This window comes from Plecotus auritus (assembly GCF_963455305.1).
Source record: "Plecotus auritus genome assembly, chromosome: 7".
NCBI classification, from domain to species: Eukaryota; Metazoa; Chordata; class Mammalia; order Chiroptera; family Vespertilionidae; genus Plecotus; species Plecotus auritus.
Window position 1 is genome coordinate 15817767 of NC_137774.1, and position 25780 is coordinate 15843546.

General features: G+C 50.4%; 1 protein-coding gene and 1 pseudogene across 2 annotated transcripts; both read left to right on the forward strand.

The window, feature by feature from the left end:
- The first annotated feature begins 2431 nt into the window (after positions 1-2431).
- SOST (sclerostin) lies at positions 2432-7146 on the forward strand. The gene is made up of 2 exons (XM_080679625.1): positions 2432-2697; positions 5183-7146. The coding sequence occupies exons 1-2, from the start codon at positions 2478-2480 to the stop codon at positions 5602-5604; spliced, it is 642 nt and encodes a 213-aa protein (XP_080535751.1). The 5' UTR covers positions 2432-2477; the 3' UTR covers positions 5605-7146.
- Positions 7147-22099: 14953 nt separating this feature from the next.
- On the forward strand, positions 22100-22763 carry LOC308254939 (interleukin enhancer-binding factor 2-like; annotated as a pseudogene). The gene has a single exon. The product of its transcript is annotated as an interleukin enhancer-binding factor 2-like (transcript).
- The last annotated feature ends 3017 nt before the right edge of the window (positions 22764-25780 follow it).

Genomic DNA, 25780 nt, shown 5'->3' on the forward strand with positions numbered 1-25780 from the left:
CATGTACCTCGGTTGTGGGCACATGCCCAGTAGGGGGTGTGCAGGAGGCAGCTGATTGATGTTTCTCTCTCATTGATGTTTCTAACTCTCTATCCCTCTCCCTTCCTCTCTGTAAAATATCAATAAAATATATATTAAAAAAAAAAAATAAAGGCAGATGGTGCCCTGGCCAGTGTGGCTCAGTTGGTTGGAGCATTGTCCCATATACTGAAAAGTTTCAGGTTCAGTCCCCAGCAGGGCACATATGGAAGGCAACCAATTGACGTTCTCTCTCACATTGATGTTCCTCTCTCTCTCTCCCCCGACCCTCCCTCTCTCCCTTCCAATCTCTATAAAAATAAATGGAAAGAATATCCTCGGTGAGAACTAACAGAAACAAAAAACAAAAAAAGGAAGCATATCCTCGGGTGAGGATTTAAAACAAACAAACAGCAGGTGGCATCATAGCCGGGTTGTCTCTGAGCCAATCTGCGGAAAGCATGGCTCTACACTGGCAGAGAACACGTCAAAAGTTTGGAGATAATTAAGAGAGTCAAGTCCACTGGCTTCTTCAATATCTCTCTCTCTTTTAAACATTAGTTTCAAAGAAAATAATGATATAAATAAAACCCTGACCTTCGCCATCGCCATCCGGTAGCTGGCTTCTCCTTCCACCTCCGGCAGGTGGCAGAAGTGTTCCAAGTATGGTCCCCACGTCTCCGGTTCATGCGATGGGCCTGCAGCTTCTAACAGCAGGTGGGGCTCCAGCATCAATCCCGCCAGCTCAGGGTCTCTGGGCATCAGCACTGCCCTCTCCAAAGTCCGGGACAAGAAGGCAGTTGTCCGGCCACAGTAGGGTTAACGGCTCACATTCCAGAGCCAGGGAAAAGGAGGCTGGAGGGTCACAGACAGGGGAGGGGGCACGAAGGACCAGCTTCTCACAACACACAGGCTCTGTTGGGAGAGATAGATCACCCCCAACAATGGCCACAGCTGTTTTCGTCTGCCCCGAAGGAAAGACGAAGGAAGCAGGTATCAGAGAGGGCCCTTCCTGCAGGGGCTTCTGTCTGGCTTGTAAAACTGTCAGCGCAGCTGCATTCATGTGCTGAGTGATGGATGATGGAAAGGAGGAGGGACCGATGGCCGCAGATGGACACCACAGACTTACAAGTCGAGGCAGGTGGCAGAGGCCTTGCAGATGCTCTGCAGGTGGGGCATGCTGATTCATTGCCCAGTGAAAATACCAAGGGGACCTGAGCCACAGCCCTCTTCCCAGTCTCCTCCAGGGCCAGGAGCGGCTGCCTCCTCAATCCATCTGCAATGAAAGCTTCCGCGGCCTCTCCTTTCTTTTCCTGCACCTCAGGTGTGAACCTTCTCCCGCCTCTGCCCCTCCCAGGCCCCTCATTCTGCTCCAGGGCTGCGGGAGCAATTCCTTTTGGTTTCTTGGTGGCTGGCCGGACCCGGGAGGGCTTCATGGAATGCGCCCCGTGGTAGGTAGGCACCAGTAAGATTTCCCAGAGAGGACTCAAAGCTGGTTTTGAAACATGTAATGGGCTGGGAGACAAGGAAGAAAAAAATGTCAGCACTACAAATGTCGGCCTTGGCTTTTGCTAAGAAAAGGGGCTTTGTGTTCGCCACTCCTGCCCACAGCCTGCCTGGCTAGGGAAATGACTGCCTTTGGAACACCAGCCTGCAAGCCACAGCGAGTGTCCTGGCCAAAAAGTGCCTGTCACCCTGCGCAGGATCTCTGAGGAGCATGAGCTGGGGTTTCCTCTTTGAGCTCCATCGCCAGCGCCTGTGAGCCTGCCTGGTAACCAGGATCCCCGCCCCCTCGCCAAGCGGGTGGCCCTCAGTTTTCTCTCTTGCCTTCCAAAAGATGTCAAGAGGGGCTTTCTTGACCAGCTGAATCGATGTTGAGCCTCGTGGAATGGAAACCAATGAGATTTCTTTAAAAGCCCTCTTCTGCCTCTGTCTGGGTCTGTGGGGGCCAAATTGACACCGTAAGGCCATTTGTTGGGGTTACAAATGAACTTGGCCTGAGAAATGGGATCGGCGGGGCTCAGCCCAGTGGAGGACTCAGGACTGCAGCTTCCTTTGTTAAGCTGGTGCAAAGTTTGTTTCGAGAAAGCCCGAGGGGCCCAGGGAAGTGGAGATTTAGAGCTGGGGCTCATTTTGATATCTGAAAACCACAGCCGCCTGCACAGAGGAGGTGCTGGAGAGCAGGCTCGCGCCCCCCCCCCCCCCCGCCCCCTCCGTCACCAGGAGCACCGGCAGCAATTTGGGAGTTTGCTGCACTTGAGGAGAAGTCTTTGGAGAGGGCTTGCTCTGAGCACACCCTGTTCCCTCCCCCTGGGCTGAGGGAAGCATGGGGCCAGCCCTGCCCCAGCCTGTCATTGGCTGGCATGAAGCAGAGGGGGCTTTAAAAAGGCAAACGTGCCTGGGCTGGGGACTGGAGCCTGTGCTACTGGAAGGCCAGGTGCCCTCCTCCAGCTGGCACCATGCAGCTCTCTCTTGCTCTGTGTCTCGTCTGCCTGCTGGTGCACGCAGCCTTCCGTGCGGTGGAGGCCCAGGGGTGGCAGGCCTTCAAGAATGATGCCACGGAAATCATCCCGGAGCTGAGCGAGTACCCTGAGCCCCCACCGGAGCTGGAGAACAACAAGACCATGAACCGGGCAGAGAACGGAGGGAGGCCTCCCCACCACCCCTTTGAGACCAAAGGTATGGGGTGGAAGAGAGCACTTTGAAGGCTGGGGTAGACCCTCAGGTGCTGCTGGCAATGGGTGGAGGGACAGTCTTGCCTAGAGGCAGGGGAAGGATAGCATGCCAATGGAACCCTGGAACCGAGTGCAGGGACTTGAGGCTGGCAGAGAGCCTGGGGCACGATGGAGATGGGAAGGCTGGGAAAGGAGAAGGTGTCAAGGAACGCCTTCCTGAGACTTAGGAGTCAGTGCAGCTGCCAGCATCACTGGGGTCAGGACAAAGCAAGGGAGCCTCACATCTATAAGCTCTTGCTGGAGGCCAGATGCTCTATGTGGGCTGTGCATGTGCTACACCCCAGGACTGTCCATGTGGGAGCCCCATGAGGTGAAGTCCCAGATTGAAGGTGAAGAAATAGAGGTTCAGAAGGTTAAGTAGTCTGGTCATGATTAGAAGGACTGAGATTTGGACCCAGTTTGATCCAATTCCAAGACAGCCCTGGTGGGGGATGATGGGTGGGGTCTTGGGGATCAAAAACCAGAGCAAATCCCCCCAAAGCAGTGGGAAAGGGATGACAGAGAGACACCTCATCAGCTCCCCCTGCGCATGGTCTGCCTCGTGAGCTGGCCCTCGAATGGGAGTGTAGGCACCGTTTTAGCCTCTAAGGTGGGCGGCTGCTGGGCCCAGGCCCTGGAGGGGCGGCAGCATCAGCACCCTCCGTGCAGGGAGCAGACACTGAGCCCAGCATCCGTCCTGTGTCCCCACCTCAGATCCGGCCTTGCCCATTCCTGCGGCGGGAGCCTGACCCGAGCGAAAAGTCAATGGCCCCAGTGGAGGGTACACCTGGGTTCCTGGTCAGGTCTGCACAGAGAAGCCGGGGGGGGGGGGGGGCACTGTGCACAGCTGGCTCTGCAGCTGGCAGGAATGGCTGGGGGCAGGGGCGGGCTGAGACTTCAGAGTGAGGGCCTCACTGCCCTCAGGCCACGGCCCAGGTGGGAGAGGAGCCCACTTCCCAGGCTCCTGCATCCCATCCCTCCCTGCCTCCCACCCACTGGGCTGCAGGGGACCCAGGTATGAGGTGTCCACTTCCCTGAGAGGCCACAAGCCCCCAAGGGAGCCACTTGTTCAAAACAAAGTCACCCTCTGCAGAGGAAGTGCCTGGCCTTGGGGCACTATTCTTGGAAAGCCCCAAAGCCTCCTTCCCTGGGCAAATAAGCCACCCACACACACCACCCCGGCAGCCCGGGAGCAGGACGAGGAAGCCAAGCCAATCCCGAAACCAGGAGGCCAGCCACAGGAGGAAGGCAAGCCGCACACCTCCGCTGCTGCGCATGCTCTCCGTGCCTGGGGGTGGCTGCCTGGCCTTCTCTGCCCCCATCTCTGGTTGTGGTCTTAGGACTATTTTCATCCCTTGGTGTCACATGAGAATGGTCCCCATGAGACCCTTGGGGTGGACAGGTGCTCGCAGGAGGACCAGCTATTTAAAAAGATCCCACCCATTTAAGCCCACGATAGGAGACATCCTCAAGGTGACTTCAGGGGACCAAGTCAGGCCTCAGAGAACAATCTCCTCCCACCCAGCAAGCAAGCCTGTGCCACCGTCAGGTGTCCATCCAAACGGCACAAACAAGAGATGTGCCCAGCAGAGTACCTGGTACCCAACAGGTACTTAAATGTTTGTGGCAGCTGAACCTGTAGGTTTTGTCAGAGCTGGGTCCCTCTCTGGTAGGGGAGTAACTATAGTAAAAAGCACCCCCTTGCTCCCCACGTCCCCAGCCCAGCTTGGCCACACAGCTTCCACCAGTGCTTTTCCCTCTCTGGGCTTCAGTGCTCTCGGAGCAAAGGAGGGGGTTGGACATGCTGCCTTTGGCTCCTTTCAAGTCTAATGACTTCTCCTCCTCTCTACCTCCCTTCCATCCCTCTCCGCAGCAGCTGCCCTGATTTATTACCTTCAATTAACCCCTACTCCTCTCTCCATCACCTCACGGCCCCTCCCAAGTGTCTGGAAAAGGAATTTGGGCCAGAGGCATGCAAATTGTGCGGCTAGTATCAACCTTGCCATGGTCAGGGGCCCTGTGGCATAGATGTGACTTAAGTTTAGGAAAGAGGTCCCCCTCGGAGAGAAATAATAACACATAACAGCCAACACTTCCAGCTCTTACTGTGTGCTTGGTGGTGTCCCCTGCATTATATATCTAATGGATTAACTCACGGAATCCTCAGGACAATCCATTTTACAGATAGCAAGCACAGAGAGGTTAAGTCGTTTCCCCAAGATCACACAGTGACGGACCCGGTATTTGAACCGCAAGAAAAAAAGAAAAAACTCCAAAGTTTTAGGGGAAATCTTTCCACCAGCTGGGCCCTTCCCATAATAGATGTCCAGGGGCAAAAGCGCCTGGAGAGAGGCGGGTTTGGGGAAGGCGAGGTGGTGTGGAGGGAGCTGGCCAGACCGGGAGGAGTGGTTAGGCCGGGCCTCTGCCCTCACTCGCGCCTCTCTCCGCAGACGTGTCCGAATACAGCTGCCGCGAGCTGCACTTCACCCGCTACGTGACCGACGGGTCCTGCCGCAGCGCCAAGCCGGTCACCGAGCTGGTGTGCTCCGGCCAGTGCGGCCCGGCGCGCCTGCTGCCCAACGCGATCGGCCGGGGCAAGTGGTGGCGCCCGAACGGGCCCGACTTCCGCTGCATCCCCGACCGCTACCGCGCGCAGCGGGTGCAGCTGCTGTGTCCCGGCGGCGCGGCGCCCCGCGCGCGCAAGGTGCGCCTGGTGGCCTCGTGCAAGTGCAAGCGCCTCACCCGCTTCCACAACCAGTCGGAGCTCAAGGACTTCGGGCCGGAGGCCGCGCGGCCGCAGAAGGGCCGGAAGCTGCGGCCCCGCAACCGGGGCTCCAAAGCCAACCAGGCGGAGCTGGAGAACGCCTATTAGAGCCAGCCGCCAGCCGCGCCTCCCCAGCGGGCGCCCCGGAACCAGGCGCCCCAGGTTTCTGTCCTCTGCGCGCGGTCTGATTGTTTGTATTTCATTTTAAATGCCTGCAACCCAGGGCAGGGGCTCAGACCTGTCTGGCTTCGCAGGAGGTAGCTAGGCCCGGTGGATCCCGGCTGCCAGCAAAGCCCCACACTCCCCACCCGCCGAGGGGGTCCCTCAAGACAGGCGAGGGAGCTGAGAGTCACAGACACTGAGCCATGCAGCCCCGCCCACCAGGGCCACCTACCTTTGCAGGTCCCACTTGCGAGCAGGCAGAAAAGGAAGCCCTGGGGTTTAGGGAGCGGTGGGGAGTGAGAAAAGTCTGGGGACTGGTTATGAAAGGTCAATAAGATCCCCCACCTCTGCCCATCATAGAACATAGTGCCATGCTGTGCCAAGAGCACAGGACTTGGGTTCTCAGATAGGGCTTCTAGTCCTGGTTCTGCCACTCACTTTTTGGGTGACCGTGGGCTACACTCTTCTTTTTCTGAACCTTGACTTCCACTTTGTAAAATGCAGGTGGGGATGGGATTAGGATCTCAAGGAATCTACTGCCATGTGATTTCCAGGGACTTGGGTGGCTTTCAAATGAGCAGGAAGAGAGAGGTTGGATTGAATCACTGCGTGGTCATGTCCAGAACCCCGAGTTGTAATTTTCTGATCTGTCAGCCAAAGATGGAAAACTAGCAGGGAAAAGAAGGGTCCGTTTCTGGCTGCCAAACTCCTGAAAGATGCTGAGCTGTCTCCCAGCCCTGCCGCCCCAGGTGGTTGGCTACCTCCGCCCCTCCATCGCAAAGGGTGCAGAAACGCCATCAACTGGGGTGGAGGAGTAGGTCCCCAGGGTGATGGGAGGGACAGAAATCACCCTCCTGTTCCCAAAGAGCAGCACCCTCCCCCCACGGCCATATTTTAAAGTCACCTTCTGTAAAGAAGCTCAAGGTCCCAGGACACTGGGCTTACAGGCCCAAAGGAGTAACCCCCACCCTTTCAAAGACCACCAAATCCCTTCTGAGTCACCTCCTCCTGCCTACCACTCACGGACACATTTTTGTCTAGAAAACTGCTTTTTACTGCTGTTTCATGGGATGGCATATCTTACATTAAAATAATATTATTGGGGGGGAATGACAAGTGCTGTACATAAGCTGAGAAATCACTAAGCCAATAGCTGCCATCCAAAAATCTTTTTGAAAATCGTTTTCAGACACCTCTTACTTTCTGTGTAGTTTGTAATTGTTAATTTTTTTTTTTAAACAGAAGCACATGCCATGTGAAAGAAAGCCTACTGGGCTGGTCATTTTTTGCAATCTTTCATGTGGGATTTGTCCACAGGAATGGAAGTTGTGGTTTTTAAAAAGAGTTAAGTTACATATTTATTTTCTCACTTAAGTTATTTATGCAAAAGTTTTTCTTGTAGAGAATGACAATGTTAATATTGCTTTATGAAATACCAGTCTGTTCTTTCAGAGTCCAGAGGCATTGTTAATAAAGACAATGAGTCGTTACGGAGAGGATGTGGTCTCAGTTTGTCAGCCACACACAGTCATTTCTGTCAAAGTCAACATCCTTCTCTCGGGCACTGTGACACCTTTGGCTGCGCGATGGTGGCCCTTGTGGCAATTACCTTGCTTTGAAAAGTCATGTTCAGCCCTTCCTTTCCACACTCGGCCATTGGAATAACCTCAGCCATTGGAATAACCTCAGCCTCGTCTCCCTCAAGCAGCCTGCCCTTCACATTGTTTCAAAAACACTGTTCTGATCCTGTCACAGCCTTGCTCAAAATTCCTTAACAGCTGCTCCTTCCCAGGATCAAGTTCAGGCTTCTCAGTCCGGCGTATAAGGCTTTGCCTGCTTGATTCCCACCCCCCACTCCAAGCTTCCTTAATGACTCCAAGTGCCACATGCTGTATTAATGATCCCCACCTCCTTAGCTCGCCACCTGCCCGCACCCCCAACAACTCCTGCTTTTTCTATTGGGTTCATGTTCCTTGTCATCTCTTCCCTGACCCTCCCAGAGATGTTTCAATCTCCACCGATCCTTCTCTCCTCAGATGTCCAGCCCCTTTTGTCCACGCCTCTGAGTCTATGTCTTTCATTTGACCTTCATTCACAGACCACCTGCCTCATCTGGCCACGCCCTGCTTAGTACTGGGATAGACACAAAGCCATGTCCCATTCAGGACCAGCTCCCTGGGAGCTCAGCCAAGCTTGTCCCCAAACAGGAGTTTTATGCCTCTCTAGTGAAGACATAAGCAGGGACAACGCCTTGCACTTCTCTCAGAGTGCCGGATGCTAGCTGAGACTCAGGAAGTACGCTTCAGTTGCCATAAGGAGGGTCAAGCAATTGCAAAGCTTTAAATCAAGTCCAGCCCATCTTGGGGGAACCCCACCCTAAGAGCCCAACTTACCCCCCAAAGTAAGCTGAGGTCCGCCCTGGTGACTTACCACTTTAACTCCCAATGAACCCTCCCAAATCCATGATCATCATCAACGAGTCTATGGCAGGCGTCATTGTGTGTTTCTGCCTCCAGGCCCCAGGAGGCCTCAGTGAGACCCTGCAGGGAATCTATGCTTTCTGAGGGGTGCCCCAGAGCCCAGAACACAAGAGCAGGTAGGAAATGGATACATTATCCAGCTCCCAGAGGCAGTGTGGTCCAGTGGCTGAAACATGAGTTCTGAAGCCATGTTTGTGTTTGAATCTGAGGAAACGGAGGCACCAAAGGGTTAAATGTTTTGCTGGATATGAACTCAATTCCCTGCCCAGACACTCATTCAAGCTGCTCAGAGCCTGGTGGGCACGTGGGCAAATGATCAGGTCACACTGTTCTGTACAAAGTGTTATGGTACCAAAGACAGGAGTAACTGGCTCTGTGGTGGGGACCAAGTTTATGGAAAGGTTCACAGAGGTGGGTGCTGCTTAGAGGCTCACCAGGTGGAGAAGGGAGCACAGACATTCTAGGCGAAGACACAGCCCAAGCAAAGGCCCTGGGGCTGAAGATGTGTGTCTGCTTATGGTGGACAAGACTGCATCCACCATTTCTCAACATGTACTGAGTCCTCCCTGTGCGCCAGGCAGTGCGGGGGACCAGGAATGCCAAGCAATGCCTCACACCAGATACACCTTGGGTCTGCTTTCTGGGACCTGGAGATCCAGGAGGGATCAGCTCAGGCTACAATCCCATTACCACGAGGGGAAAAAAACCTCAAAGGCTAAATTGTAGGTCAGGCTAGGGGTTATTTATGGAAAGTTATATTCTACCTACATGGGGTCTACGAGCCTGGCGCCTTTCAGAAACGGAGCAGACGTTGACAGGCTCAGCTGGAAGGGGCCGGGTTCTGGAAAGCAGAGACTCGGGTCTGTCGCTGCCCACCAATACCCGGTCAACGGCAGGCGAGGCCGCCTCCCATGCACTGTGGTTGCATAGTTGTTGTTCAGTCCATCTAGGATCTCTTCTCTCTCGAGACTAGGTGGATGGAATGCAATAGGATGTAGGGATGAAGGTGGAAGTGGGGGGTGGGTGGAGACTTGACCTCTGTGAAAGGAAGCTGTTTGCCTGGATCAGCTTCTACTGGGTCTCTGAGGATAAGACACAGCTCCCACCCTCAAGCAATTTATCATCTTGCTGGGAAACAAGTAGAAAAGGAGGGCACCGGGTGCCCCTGTGGATTATCTGATCATTTGCCACGGCAGTGCTGAAGATCCGAGGGGGTGAGGGAAGGGGCAGCGAAGAAAAGGAGCAAGGGGATCCCACACCAGGGGTGGGGCAATGCCAGCATGGGACCTGGCACGCAGCGGGCGCTCTCTATCCAAGTTTATTACACAAGGAAGCAGCAGAAGCCAGGAAGGAGAGGACGTGGGTTGGGGATAGAGTTGGATACTGTCAGTCAGGGCTGAGGAGAGGAAGCATAGAGTGAAAAGGAGGGAGGGGCTGAGTCTCATGATGGTGGCATCAACTCACATGGGAAAGACGAGAAGCTGGGTCGTGGGTGCTGAAAGGTGCCTCGAATGACGGGCTGCTTTGGAGATGGAACCCTGCCTTTCTTACAACCTTACTCCCCCGAAATTCCCAATTTCCCTACAATCATCTGGGGTGCCTGAACCTGGATGCTGTGCACCAAGAGGGCCAGAGCTGGCAGAGGGCAGCTGCAGGTGGGAGGGAGGTACCCATGAGGGAGAGCAGGAATGGGAGATGGAGGAGAGCGGGCCAGCGACACCCCTCATTTTCCTGCTTAAGGTGGAGGCAGGAAAGATGGGAGCAGGAGAGGATGGACATGGGGAGGAAGAGAAGGGTAAGCAGTCATCATTCCACTAATACTGACTGAGTGCCAGCTGTGTGCCAGGCTCCACCCGAGGCTCCAAGAGTGTGGTTGTGGTTATGGAGCCTCGTGCAGCTCATGGTCTGTGCCAGCAGGGAGACGGATGTCAGACAGATCAAGAAACGCAGAGCATAATGCCCAGGAATGCAAAGCTGTGTAAAGCAAGATAAAGCTGGTGAGCAGATCGAGAGCCAGGCCAGGCCTCTCTGAGGAGGTGGCATTTAAGCTGAGACCTACACGGAGTGAGGGAGAGAGCCACTCAGGACTGCGGGGATGCACATGCCAGGAGGTGGAACAGCAAGTGCAAAGGCCCTGAAAGTATGTAGGGGGTGGTGAAGGGACACCACTAATTGCCTTGGGTGTCTTTCAGGCGTCTTCATGCCAAGGCTGCTAACCCCTAATCTGGAAGCCAGCATGGTAATTATAATTATAGTGGGGAGGTGTGTGTGGGGTGTGTGTGTGTGGGGGGGGGGGTTGTGCGTGTGTAAGAGAGTGTCCTTTTGTTCTCCTGGCTCTATATGTTAAAGACCATGTGGCCCCCAGAGAATAATAATTTACATATTATTAATAAGTAGCTATGCACACCTTGATTCTTTTTTTAAAAAATTATTTTTATTGATTTTTAGAAAGAGAGGGAGAAACATCACATCGGCTGCCTCCTGCACACCCCCTGCTCGGGATCGAGCCCTCAACCTGGGTTCCTAGGCCGATGCTTAACTGCTGAGCCACACTGGCCGGGCCAGCGACAACCCTCATTACTCTTTTTTAAAAAAATATACATTTTATTGATTTTTTACAGAGAGGAAGGGAGAAGGATAGAGAGTTCGAAACATTCGTGAGAAAGAAACATCGATCAGCTGTCTCCTACACACCCCCTACTGGGAATGTGCCCGCAACCAAGGTACATGCCCTTGACTGGAATCGAACCTGGGACCCTTCAGTCCACAGGCCGACGCTCTATCCACTGAGCCAAACCGGTTAGGGCCACACCTTTATTCTTAAAGTGCATGATAGGTTTGCTTGCTTGTGTAAGGCTGTGTGCATTGGACAGATGCATTTCTCCTAGGACACACATACATTATGAAATTTGTATATAGTTGCAGAAAAGTCCGCAGCTTTCCTTGGCTGGATGCCCACAGAATCCAAGCTGGGCTGAAAGCAAGCATGAGCTCAGCCAGGAATGTGCAGACACGAATGTGTTGGTGCTCTTCCCGGCAGTGGCTCTAACCCAGTCACATAAACACATGTCGAGGAATACATGTTTATTCTGTAGGAGAGGGGATTGAGAGCCGTAGAAGAAGGAGCGTAGAAATGGATTCCTTCTGAAAAGATTCATTTGTACTTCTGTGAAGTGTGTAAGAACGTTCCTTTCCATAAGCATGCTCCACTCATGGCATCTACTGCAAACTCTCTTCTCGAAGACTTGAGTTCACTCTGTTCTTTGGCTTTGCACATGTAGTCACACGTGTGTGCATGCGTGCGTGTGCACACACACCATCTTTACTCTGAATATACAATGCCAAACATCCCCCAGTGTTCTGCCCCTTGGTTAGCAGGTGTCTAAGAATGGTACTGGCATCCGGGGACTGTGAACAATGCTGAGATCCAGAAGTCAAGCCAGATCAAAACGGTGGCCAGTTCTGGACAAGACAGAGCTCCAAGTCCTCCAGGGACACGAGACAAGAGGTCAGGACCGCACCTCAGGGGGCGCGTTTTCTGACTGTTTACCCTCCAGGCCGCCCAAGCTCTGCGTCCAGCTCTGCTCCACCCAGGAGGAGCTACGCAGGTTCCTTCTCGCACTCTCCCTCCCGTCCTCTCCAGCACTACCAGATGGGCCTTTCTCTGTTTAAAAAAAATGTTTTTAATGCAGGAAATTGAATGTTCTAGCAGTTTTGCTTAATTATTTCTTTTCTATATAAAACATTATAGATAAAATCCTCTTTGTATTTCTTCCCTTCCCCATGCCTTTCCCTCCCTATTCAGAAGCAACCACCCATGTTTCTATGCTTTTCTATGTATGTATTATTTATAACCAATATACAAACATGTGTGATTTTAAATTTACATACACTCTCTCATACTATACATATTCTGATACTTACCTTTTCTTACTCAAAATTATGCCTCTAAGAGATAGCAAGGTTGGGTTATTTTTAACTATTGAACCCTATTATGTTTTATCTCCTTGCTTATATATCCATTTTTCTTCTTTTTTTTTTTTAAATATATTTTATTGATATTTTTACAGAGAGGAAGGGAGAGGGACAGAGAGCCAGAAACATCGATGAGAGAGAAACATCAATCAGCCGCCCCCCGCACACCCCCCACCGGGGATGTGCCCGCAACCAAGGCACACGCCCCCGACCGGAACCGAACCCGGGACCCTTCAGTCCGCAGGCCGAAGCTCCATCCACTGAGCCAAACCGGCTTCGGCTATATATCCATTTTTCTACTGGTAGATATTTAGTTTGTTTCCAATGTTTTCACTATCACAAGCAATGCTGTAAGGAAGTTGCCTGTATTAACCTCTTAATATGACATATGGTGGAGTCTCTTCAAGACAGAAAGGAGTGAATGTTCTAATACAGAAATCTAATCATGTCACTTCCCTGCTCAAAATTCCTCCATGGCTCCCTATTACATAAAGGATAAACTCTAAACTCTTGTTTATAAGGATACCAGAGGCCCGGTGCATAAAATTCATGCATGGGGGGTTGGGGGTGTCCCTCAGCCCAGCCTGCACCCTCTCCAATCTGGGATCCCTCTCACAATACAGGACTGCTGGCTCCCAACTGCTCACCTGCCTGCCTGCCTGATTGCCCCCTAACCACTCCCCTGCCAGCCTGATTGACATCTAACTGCTTCCCTGCCAGCCCGATTGCCCCTAACTGCCCTCTCCTGCTGTCCTGGTCACCCCTAACTGTCCTCTCCTGCTGGCCTGGTCACCCCTAACTGTCCTCCCCTGTGGGCCTGGGTTCCCCCCAACTGCCCTCCCCTGCCGGCCATCTTGTGGCAGCCATCTTCTGTCCACATGGGGGTGGCCATCTTTGACCACTTGGGGGCGGCCATCTTGTGTGTTGGAGTGATGGTCAATTTGCATATTACCTCTTTATTATATAGGACAATCTGGTTTCTGCCAACCTGTTCAGGCATTCATCCGACCAGTGGCCTCTTTAGCATTTTATTCTTTATAATATTGTATTTATTTTAATTTCCAAAGGGTCCAGATAGTTCCAAGTCTCTGTGCTTTTGTGCATTCTATTTCATCTGCCTAGTTCACTCTCCTCCTACTTCCCTGCTCTGGAAAGTCCTCTTCATCTTCAAGTCTCACCTCAAACACTGCCCCTTCCGTGGAAGCAGACCACTGTGCCATGTGCATACTGTATTACAGGAGCTGCCAATTTGCCTCCATTCCCTCTGGACTGTGAGTCTATTGAGGGCAAGGCCCCAGCCTTTGCACATTTGTAACCCCAGTGCCTTTGCACAGCCTTAGCCAGAGCCAGTGCTCAAAAACTATTTGCTCTATTAGTGGATGCTTGGCCAGTGGGGAGTGATTTGAGCTGCAGGAATGAGAGGTCCAGCTTCTCTCTAGCTGGGCAGCAGGCGTTTTCAGCTGAGACATTTTCAAAAGCATTTCTTTCATTCAAGTCCCTCCGTAGCTTTGCAACGGTGTTGCAGGGGGAAAGGGCCCCTCCCAAGAAACTAAGTCCATGGTTGTTTACCCAGAACATTGTCAAGCGCCCAAATTACAGATACCTCTATCACTTGGCCACCAATTTGGTGTTGCGGTGTTAGGTTATTTCTATGTCTGAAGAAAACAGCTCAGCTCTGACTAAAGAAATAAATGATATCATTTTTCATTCAGGCAACCAGATTCCTCGGTACAAAGGGCTCCCTGGGGAGGAACGCGGGACAGCGTGGCTCCTCTGAGGCTATTTACATCTGTCAGCTTCTCTAATCTCGTGCCTTCCTTCCTCTCTGCCCGCTTCCTTCCCCTGCTCAGAGGCCCTCTGGAGCCCCATTCTCGCAGGGAGGGTGGTGGGGCCACGGGCCTCACGTATGCGCTGGAGGTATGTGGGGGTGAGGTTTTGGCCCAGCGCATGGTGTTTTTTTTTCTCTTCTCCTTTTTCTTAGAAACCAGCCTCAATTTAAGATAATGACTCTCCTCGTTCGCCAATGATCCCTATTTGTAGGGACTTATTTTTCCCTGGATAATTTGCCCAAGAGAAGTTGAATCTAAAAGGGAACATTTTCTAAAAATGTTGCTGGACAGTTTGCAGGGCACCAAGAGGCATCTTCTGGGTCACCTGTTCCATGAGAGCCTGGGTGCCCTCTTCTCAAAGCAGAGCTGGAGATGGAAGCAGACGCCGACCAGCCTTTTATGCCCAGACGCAGTCAGGACGGCTCTTTACGGCGTCATAGAAACCTGGGGTAACAGGGACCCTGAGGAATCATTTGGTCTGGACGTGGCCAAAATATCTCAGTTTCTGCACGGTCAGCCCAGCCTGGTCTCCCATCCACATCCCCCACCCCCACCCTGGCTCTGGCTCCCCACTTCACCCACGCTGCCTCCCTTTTAGTTCCTCGAAAGCACGGGCTCCTCACTTATAACAATGCTGTTCCCTCTGCCTGACATGCTCTTCCAATCTCAGCTCAAATGTCCCGTCTTCAGAGGCTCTCCACTACCGCCCCATCTGAAATAGTATCCTGCTATTCTCTTCCCCAACCCTTGTCAGGATTTGTCATTTGTATTGGTGTCGTGTCATAAGTTCTATTAGTCAGGGACTGCGCGGGCCCACCCTGCCCCCCACACCATGTGCCCAGTGGGGAGACTATGGAGTGTGGCACAGAGCAGGTGCTCGGCAAATGTTTGCTGAGTGAGTGCACCCACAAGAGCACCCGACCACTCCCTCGACTACCGCTGTTAACACACCCATTGTAGGTGTCCCTTAAATACCAGATGCCAAACACTTTAGAGTTTTGGTCGCCCCACAGCCCTCCTCCTGGAGAGAGAGAAAGAGACCTTAGACCCGGAAAAACATTTTGAGCTCTGATGCCTCGTTCCATGTTTCTTTATGCACAAGCTGCCTTCCTTCCCTCGGTCACTGTATGTGCCCCTTTCCCAGCAGCCACACCGTCATTAAAGACTTCATTTTACAAGCAATACTGGTCATGGAATCCATTTCATGTCCTCCTGCTCTTTTTGGCTGTCCGTGGAGACCAACCAGACACTCTGAAGTCAGTAGGGGGCCCATTCACGCCGCTGCTTCTGCTCAGTGGCCGCCTGGGTGCCTCCAACTCCCACAGGGGCTCCAGCCAGAAACCTGGAATCCCCCATGATTTGTCCTGCTCCCCATCCCCTGCATCCAACCTACCAAACATCACCTGAGTGGTGTCTACCTTCTATAACCTGCCGAATGTCTCTTGAGTCCATTCATTTCTCCCCAGTGCTAGCCCCAGGTGCAACCACTTTCTCCCCTGGCCTGGCCTTTGAGGTTCTTCTGGCCTCTGGCCTCACCTCCAACATTTGAGTGTGTGAGGGCCTCTCCCTTCTCCAGTCCTCCTGGCTATTAAGAGGTTTACCCCTAGTGAGTCGTGTGTGTGTGTGTGTGTGTGTGTGTGTGTGTGTGTGTGTGTTTGTGTGTGTGTGTGTGTGTGAGAGAGAGAGAGAGAGAGAGAGAGAGAGAGAGAGAGAGAGAGAGAGAGTTTGGGGAGATGCTCACAGAGAAGGTTTTTCCTGCTCTTCAAAATGGACTCAGATAAGGACCATATTGATCAGGGTTTAGCCAGGGAAGCAGTGTATATGGGAATAAGGGTATATTATAGGATTACATGTAGCCAGATGTGGGAGGACTGGGGAAATGACATTCTAAAAGGGGATTTGATGATCAGAGGAAGGGTCATTAACCAGTCTTGCCATGGGTGACAAGTTGAAACTTGTAGAGACATTTGAGATACCACGTGTGTTCAGCTGCCCAAAGGGCCACGAGGGAGCTTCTGGAGAGGTCCGTGGGGAACCCTGCTCAGCAAGGCCAGCAGTGACACCTCTGCCTTTGCCCATCACAGTATCTGACAGTGACAACCCCCTTGAGAGTCATGGTGTTGCTTCACTTCCATTTTCCAAGTCTCCTGTAAATAACCCTTTTGACCAACTCTACCCCAAACCCATATGGGAAAAAGGGTCTGGAAAGCTGTTATTCCCAGATTAACCAAGCTGACATATACAAACCAGCATGGGGACCTGCCCCACTCATTTCTCCAGCCTCCTCTCCTCCCCACCACCTTAGGTCCATAAAGTTATATCTTCTATATGATAACATAGCATTTTCCATGCTGCTGCAGGGTCTTCATAACCATTATTCCTCACTAGAGGCCCCATGCACAGATTTGTGCACTGGTGGGGTCCCTCTGCCCGGCCTGCGGGGATCGGGCCAAAACCGGCTCTCCAACATCCCCCGAGGGGTGCCGGATTGAGAGAGGGTGCAGGCCAGGCCTAGGGACCCCACCGGTGCATGATCAGGGCCGGGGAGGGCTCCAGGGTGTGTCTGGCCCTTTTTGCCCAGTCCCTATTGGCCAGACCCCAGCAGCAAGCTAACCTATCAGTCGAAGTGTCTGCCCCCCCTGGTGGTCAGTGCACATCATAGCAACTGGTTGAATGGTCGAATGGTCAATCAGACACTTAGTGTATTAGGCTTTTATATATATAGATGGCTGCCTGGGCCATTGAAATGATGGGTCATGGTTTCCTTAAGGGTTGTCTGTTGTCTTCTGACACACTCTTAGAGTGCTATGTCCTATCACGGGCCAGGCTCCTGCTCCATGAGCCCAGCCCTGTCAGCCCCTTTCTCCTGCCTATCCTCATCCCCACTGGAGATGGAGCCTTTGACCATCATAAACCACTTGAGTGATACCCTGAGTACCCACCCTAACAGAGACGATTATGTCAAGGGTCCTGGGGGGGAATGCAGGGCAGGTAGTTGTAGCCACTTTGGGCACAAGGGTCACAAGGAACAACCCAGACTTGCTGGCTGCTGACCAAAGGGGATGAAGCTGGCTTTCTAAGAGAAGAATGTTAGAAAAGGAAGAAGGAGAGAGGGAGACCAAGCCACATGGAGGTGGTAGGCACCATGAAACTGCTCTCTGGAAGGCAACCCAACTGAAAGCCTGGGGATCCCCTGCATCCTGAGTGGTGCTTGCTGGTGGTGGACTGAGCCTGTACCCACTTTTAGACATTGAACTTCTTTGCCCAAATAGATTCAGAATTTTTTTTGATTTTTTTTTTAGGATTTTTTTTCCCCCCAGAAGGGGGCTGTTTCTGTATATTGATCGACTGCCTTCCAGCAGGTAAGTACCACTTTACAGTCCCATGGCCCAAACAGGCTGAGAGAAGGTCCTGTTTCTGGTGCCTATTAATATGCAATGGATACATGTTTAATAGCAAGCAGACCAGAAAATCTGTGGGGCCCCGGTGCCGTTGCTGGAGAAACATCCAGATTTTTAATCCCTGGGGGCCACTTCAGCTACATTTGCACAGGATTAAAGGATCATTACTAGATGTTGCCAAACTGAATCAATACATGGAAACGGCAAAGGCTGTCTTTGGATCTTAGAGCAGGGCAGATGGAGGTGATTTTCGAAAATCTCTCAAGGCCAGGATAGACATCGCAGGGTTTAACCCGCTTCCCCCCCCCCCCCCCACCTGCCATCAGAAGGCTTCTGCAACCCCTGCTCTCTCCCACCGAAGGCCCGGGTGGGAGGAACTGATATCCCATCAGGATGGGATGAAACAAGAGAGAGGTAATGGATCAAAGAAACTAAGGTAGAGGCAACAGCAGCAGCTTGCTACTAGCCACGCTGCTAGAACATTGGAGGTCGCCAGGTGCCTGGATGGGGTTGCCAGCGTTTGGCCTGAGGCAAATCCAGCCCTCTGCCTTTACTTTTTTTTTTTTTTTAATATATTTTATTGATTTCTTACAGAGAGGAAAGGGAGAGGATAGATAGTTCAATCAGCTGCCTCCTGCACACCCCCCACTGGGGATGTGCCCGCAACCCAGGTACATGCCCTTGACTGGAATCGAACCTGGGACCCTTCAGTCCGCAGGCCGACGCTCTATCCACTGAGCCAAACGGGTCAGGGCCCAGCCCTCTGCCTTTAAACAAACAAACAGCCTGTGAGCTAAGAATGGTTTTACAAATGAACATTTGCAATTAATCTGATGGATCCAGTGACGTGAAGTGTTATCCAAAAATTTCATTCTCATTACTAAACCTGTATAACAAGAAACCTCCCCAAATATTGCGATTATATTTAACATTTTGTCAATAACCACTTTGTGAAAATTCGTTTATTCTTTTGCTACATAAGTGATAGATCCTTCCTTCCCCCAGCTGGTGGGCGGAGTATGACGTAACCGTCTGCGCTGGGACATCCCTGAGACATTCAACCACCAATCAGCGCGTGCCAAGTGCCCTGGGCCCCACCCCCTCCCGTTCCGCCCTGGCCCTACCCCTTCCTGTTCCTCCCCTCAAAAGGCGTGTTCACCGCTGCACGTGTTGCTGTCTCCCCAGTCTGCGAGGCAGTCCGGCTGGCTCCTTCTTCTCCTCCTCCTCCCCCTCCTCTAATCCTGGTTTTTCTACCCTCCTCCGTAATGAATCTCGCTTGTTAGTGCGGAATAAACTTCCTCTTTAACATGCCTTCGTCTCCGACTCCCGTTTCCTGCTCCTCGAACCTTACAGTAAGTACCCATACCATTCTCAAATTTGCTTCTTGGTCCCTAAACCCCCAAATATCTACCATGTGACTCAATCCTTTATCTATCTGACTCTTCCCAGGAGGAGTCACTGCCCCAGCTCCAGGGCAGTGCTTCTAAAATTTTGCTGATCGTAGACCATCCCCTGGAGAGCTGTTAAAACGCAGATTCCTGGACCCCCACCCCAGAGAGTCTGATTCAGTAGGTCAAGGGTAAAGCCAAAGATTTTTTAACAAACTCCCCGGTGAGAAGAGTGCGGCCCATCTGGAAGCCACACTTTAAGCAACAAAGCTCTAGCAGAAATGCCTTGGGAAGCAGACAAGAATGCAAGCCTGAAAGTGAAGCTCTAGCAAGTACCATCACAGCCCTGCAACTTCACTCAGAGACGTGTTCTTGTGACGTGTTTTGAACCAAGGGCAGCATATTCTTTGTGCATCTCAGAGTGTTTAAAATTAGTCTTTAAAAGCTTCTACAAACCCATCCATGTCTGGTCAATCGGTTTAATTTTTTATTTTATTTTAGTAAAATACAAATAAAATGTACCATCTTTGAGATGGAGAGCATTATGCTAATTGAAATAAGCCAGGCAGAGAAAGATAAGTATCACATGATCTCACTCATTTGTGGAATATAATGAACAACATAAACTGATGAACAAAAATAGATCCAGAGACAGAGAAACATCAATCAGAACATCAAACCTCAGGGAAGGTAGGGGACAGTAAGGGTAAGGGGGAGAGATCAACCAAAGGACTTAATATGCATGCATATAAGCCTAATCAATGGACACAGACAACAGGGGGTGGGGGCATGAATGGGAGATGGGGTGGTAATGGAGGAATAAGGACACATATGTAATACCTTAATCAATAAAGAAATTCAAAAAATGTACCATCTTAATAATTTTTAAATGTAGCGTTCAATGGCAATAAGTACATTCACATTGTTGTGCAGCCACAATTGCCATCCATCTCCAAAACTCCTTTTATCTTGCACAACTGAAACTCTACACCTATTAAAAAAAAAAATAACTCCCCATTTCTCTAAGCCCCTGGCAACCACCATCCTAAAACAAGAAAGAAGACTGCTGTTTCCTTGCGTGCAATTAAACTTTTTCACTAGCATCTCTCAACTTTTTTCTCACCAAAGTTAAGAGTGCATGAGGAAAAACAGCTGCAAATAATTAAGACCTGACACTTTGGTAACTCAAAGACAGCATGACGGGCTTGTGGGATCAGTGACAGCCCTGGACTGGCTATTTTGACTGGTTGACTTATCAAGAAATAAATGACGCCAGAAACAATCAAATACCGCGTGGACAAAAATTTATAGCACCTTTTGTGTTTGTGGTCGGAATGACCGCGGATGTGGTGAAGTCAGAATGTGTATCGGCAGCCACAAAATAGATTTGGGTTTTTGTCTTGCAAAATCCATCTGAACTTCATGGCTCCCCTCGCTGGACCCAGAGATTAAGTCATCACCCAGGGTGGGGTTTCGGTTAAGGTTGAATGAGAGCCGGTGAGAGGGAGCACGCAGCATAGTGCCTAGCTTATAGGGATGCTTAAGAAATGTTGAAATACCACTTGCCAGTGTTGAGCTGTTGCTGGGAAGAAGCAAGCTGGAGAGCCCAGGAAGGCTAAGAAAAGGGCATCCAGGCTCCCCAAGGGGCAGCTGTGCCCTGATCTTGCTGCCACACCCCCTGGGCTTTAAAGAGAAGGCTTGGGCCAGGTGTGCATCCAAGCCTCTTACATGAATTTCAGTGTCTGCAGAGGGTGGACCCGGGAGAAACAAAGGACCTTCTGCTCCCAGGAGTGAGCATCTTCTGCAGCTCCTTGGCTGGCCTACCTTGGGAGGGCTCCACCCCCACCCGTACACAGGGTGGGGCAAAAGTGGTTGTACAGTTGGTCGTTTGAAAAGGTAAAACAATAATTAATACCTAATAATACAAGCATGAGCTCTGTGTTTTGCACACACCTTCGACTGTCAATCTATGCAATCTGCTTTATCGCTGCTCTTTCTTTTTTGAAAGGAAACATCTTTGGTGACCAGCATTACACGTCAAAATAGAGATTGTGTGACCAAGGGGGCCTGGGGCTCAGGGAGAATTCTGGCCAGCATCAGTCTCTGCCAGATTATTTTTCCAGAATCCCAGTTACTAATCCTGTCAGTCATCTTCTCGTAAACTTTCTATGACTTCCAGCCACCAAGCAAATAAAGTGCAACTCAGGCATTCACAGATCTCAGCACTACAATTTGACCCCAGTGCAGTTAACACGACCTGGAATTAGTGCAGACTCTACAGCAGGGGTCCTCAAACTTTTTAAACAGGGGGCCAGTTCACTGTCCCTCAGACCGTTGGAGGGCCGGGCTATAGTTTAAAAAGAAACTATGAACAAATTCCTATGCGCACTGTGGGCCCGGGACGAGTTGGCTGCTAAGCAGGACAGGCAGCGGCACCCGGCGGGCCGGATAAATGTCCTCGGCGGGCCGCATGTGGCCCGCGGGCCGTAGTTTGAGGACGCCTGCTAAGAGCACTGTCCCCAGCAAGACTGCCCTCACTTCAGACACCAGCCACAATTTTAAAAAAATATTTTTTTTATTGATTTCTGAGAAAGAGGGAGAGAGAAATAGAAACATCAATGATGAGAGAGAATCATTGATTGCACCAGCCACATTTTTGAGGGGTCCTCAGGTCACCTGAATTTCTGACCAAAGGGCTATAATTTTGGGGGTTCCTATGACCCTGGTGCCTTGACATCCCCACTGATTGGTCACTATTCCCCAAAACTGGTTACTACAGTAACTCCTAGGCTCAAAGGTCAAATCTCACATGGAACATGTGAGGTTCTCCCTCCTCCTTGCTTATTGTTTTCCTATTCCCTTTGGGCTTTCTTCGGATGAAGGGCTTCCTTCTCTTTATTTTGTAAATATAGACCTTTTGCTGTTCCCAGCTCCCTCATTCTATGGAAATGTACCTGTTGCAGCATTTCAGCTTCCCTATTCTATGGAAATATACCTTCTGCTGCTCTGCAGCCCTGTGCTTCCTCCATGGTCCCCTTAATTTCCAAAATTTCTAAAATTTACTGAACCTGTCCTATTTTACCCCCACAATTCCTGTTTCATCAAGAAGGTGGCCATCTGCAAGCCAGGAAGAGGGATCCGCACTATTAACCGGTAAATATTATTTTAAAAACCCGCACTCTTAACCGGTAAATATTATTTTTAAAATCCTCACCATTAACCGGTAAGTATTTATTTTAAAATCCGCACTACTAACCGGTAAATATTTATTTTAAAATCCAAATTACTAACTGGTAAATATTTAGGAAAGAATCCGCATTAGAAAGGGGCGATTGGTGTGGCTTCCATTGTTCAGGATTTAGGGCGCCATGAGGGGCGATAGAGGCCGAGGTCGTAGTGGGTGCTTTGGTTCCAGAGGGGGCCCAGGAGGAGGGTTCTGGCCCTTTGTGCTCCATATCCCATTTGATTTCTATTTGTGTGAAGTGGCCTTCCCTCAGGTTAGGCCAGCCTGATGAATCTTCCTTCCGTGAGGCATTGCTAGAAAGAAATTAGGACCTTGTTCCTAATTCTGCTGAACAGGCCTCTATCCTTTCTCTGGTGACAAAAATAAGCAATGTGCTTGACAATTTGATTGTGGCTCCAGGGACATTGGAAGTGCAAATTGAAGAAGTGCAACAGGTTGGATCATATAAAAAGGGAACAATGACTACAGGACGTAATGTGGCTGACCTGGTGGTAATCCTAAAGATTTTGCCAACGTTGGGAGCTGTTGCTGCCGTTGCTGCCCTAGGGAACAAAGTCCAGGCAAGCCTAAGAGCACAGGATCCTTCTGAAGTTTTGATGCTGACCAATGAAACTGGCTTTGAGATCGGTTCTTCTGATGCTACAGTGAAGGTTCTCATTACACCAGGGCCACCCCATCTCTGAACACTGGATCCAGAACTCCATTTGGACATCAAGGTGTTGCCGAGTGCCTTAGCAGCCATCCGACATGCTCACTGGTTTGAAGAAAATGCTTCAGTCCACAGTTAATTTCCAAAATTTCTAAAATTTCCTAAACCTGTCCTATTTTACACCCCAAAATCCTGTTTCATCAAGAAGGTGGCCATCTGCAAGCCAGGAAGAGGGATCCGCACTATTAACCAGTAAATATTATTTTTAAAAATTCGCACTACTAACTGGTAAATATTTATTTTAAAATCCGTACTATTAACCGGTATATATTATTTTAAAAATCCGCACTACTAACCAGTAAATATTATTTTAAAAATCCGCTCTACTAAAATATTATTTTTAAAATCTGCACTACTAACCTGTAAATATTTTAAAAATCCGCACTACTAACTGGTAAATATTATTTTAAAAATCCACACTCCTAACCGGTAAATATGTATTTTAAAATCCACATTATTAACCAGTACACATTATTAACTGGTAAATATTTATGAAAAAATCTGCATTATTAGTTGGTACTATTAGCAGGTGCACCGGTTAATAATACGGATTTTTTTCATAATACGTGCCAGTTAATAATGTGGATTTTTTTCAATGAAATATATACTGGCACATATAAAAAGATTCACTTTAATCCTTCCCTAACAAAAATCTTGCATAAAGACACAGCCCAGAGACTGTTATTTCTTCTCTATGTTGAAGAACATCATGACACACGCTCCTGGGAGCTGTGGAAACCCCACTCTTTTCATCCTGGGAGAAGATGGTTTCTCCCCCTTTCCACTCTTGAGGCATCTTCTCCTCGTCTATTTCCAGCCACTGTTCAAAGCCAAGTGCAAAATCTTAACAGTTCCTTCTCGTCTGGCCGGTTTGGCTTGGTGGTTGAGCATTGACCCATGAAGCAGGACGTCACGGTTAGATTCCCGGTCAGGGCACATACCTGGGTTGCAGGCTCATCCCCAGTTTGAGGCAGCCAATCAATGATTTTCTTTCATCATTGATGTTTCTCTTTCTCCCCTTTCCTTCCTCTCCCTCAAATCAATAAAAAATATATATATATATATATATATATATATTTTTAAAAGTTCCTTTTCTTCCTTTTATTAGTTCCTGTAACAAATTATGATAAAATTGGTTGGCTTAAAAAAACACGAATCTATTTCCTTACAAGGATGGGGTTCTCCATCCTGTGAGCCGAATAAAATGGCTATATGCCACCAAGTTTGGGTTGCCCTGAGGAGGGCATAAGACAATAGCCATTTTATTAGGCTCACAGGATGGAGAACCCCAGCACGCTGCCCGTCCCCCCTCCACTGCAAGGACAGCACTCGCCACGGGGCCAGAGTCAAAGGGAGAATGTCCAGCGAGGTTGAGACCTTCAGGGACCCACCATGGAGTGTCAGGATCGCCTTGTCCCAAGAACAGGGCTTAGGGCAGGAAATGGATGGGAGGCTGTAGATGGTGACCGTCTTCTATCTGGCCGATGGTATTGATCCTTCTGGAGGCCCCTGATTCTTCTGAGAACCTGATGAAAGTCGCTGGTCTTTTCTCACAGGCGGGCGCAAGTATAGGCAGCTGGGCCCTACGACCATCTCCAGAAAGAAGGGATGAAGCCCCCAGAGGGACTAAGGTCCAGCATGTCCTTCTCATTGGCAAAAAAAAAAAAAAAAAAGGAAAAACTAGAAAGAAGTCCAACTGTCCATGCTCCAGGCCATGAAAAGGAGAGCTTGGTATGAGCACAGCCCCGGTGCTGGGGCCCCTCGGCTGGTGTCGGGGAGCTTCTGGGCCCTAGAATGTGCAAAGCCCCCGAGCCTGCTATGGAATGAATGGGAAGATTCTCCTCCCTCCCTCTGAGCTATCCCAGGCCTTTCCAGAGCCCACACCGAACTCAGTAAGCACCCCACGGGGATGGTGCGTCTCCAGAACTAAAATAAACGTAAATAATATCCCAGAAAATAGTAAATTGTGTACTGAGGAATTGGAATGTATGAGGAAGGGCTTTCCCTTCCTCTATTACAGCTTTCACGAAAGGGAGACAAATAATAAAGCTCCCCCAGGCTAAAGTTAGAGTCGACATATAGTTTACACAGGAAAATATACAGTTAGGTCTCCGTGTGGAATGCATGTACTTCCAGTGTGAAAGCTTCTCAGAGGCCACAAGCTCCTTAAAGCCAAGAGCAGGGGACATCTCTGTGTGGTCCGAGGGCTCGGGAAGGGAGGGAAGGAGAATTTATTGAATGTTTACCATCTACCTGGCACGAAGCCCACCCCGGCTTACAACATCCTGACAACACTGTGAAGTAGATTTTATTAGCCTCATTTTGGGGTGGGGGTGGGGGGATGGACTGAGGTTTGAAATGGACAATTAACTTATCTAATATCATGGGTGGAGGGGGAACCATTAGCTTGATGCCAACGTAAGCAATGGTGTCTTTGCCTAATCACATGTTTGCGTCTTTTAGTGTACTATTTGTCCCTCTTCTTTTGAGTGCTCTAAGGAGTTCATCCAAGTTCATTTTTTCAAATGGTTTACTGATTATTAAAGTTGCTGGGTGTGACTGCTAGTGAATGGCAGAGCTGGCACTCACAGCCAGCCCATCTGAATCCCCTGCCCATGACCTTGAGCTCAATGGGAGGAGGAAGACAGGCTTGCCCCTGGGATCTGAAAAGGCTAGAGAGTTGGGGGCCTGAGGCGGAGGCTGGAGGGCCACACTGGACCCTTCCATCTGCCCTGTCAAGGGGAGGGAAGCTTTGAGCCTGTGCTGACAGAGGTGAGGGGGTGCTCACATCCCTTCTCTGGCTTCCGTTTTCTCTTCTGTCTGCCAAGGGTACGAGAGAGGATGCTTTCAGGCAGTGTTCCCCCCAAGCTGGGGTCCAGATGCTGTGCATCAGAATCCCAGGAGGAACTTAAATATATATAGTTGCCTGAGCTTCACTTTGGACCGATTACATCCAAATCCCTCAGGGTGGGAGCCAAGCATTTGACCTGTTCTCTGGGTGCTTCTTCCATACCCCAAGGTCCGGAACCCACTCCTCTATGGCATCTCAGGGGAGTCTGGGTGTCCTGTCTCCCGATGTCCCCCCTGCCCTTGAGG

What these genes read in the sequence shown, in the direction of transcription:
- SOST (XM_080679625.1), top strand. Translation starts at nt 2,478, where the DNA reads ATGCAGCTCTCTCTTGCTCTGTGTCTCGTCTGCCTGCTGGTGCACGCA. An exon ending in CCACCCCTTTGAGACCAAAG is followed by an intron (nt 2,698 to 5,182) that starts GTATGGGGTGGA and finishes CTCTCTCCGCAG; the next exon opens with ACGTGTCCGAATACAGCTGC.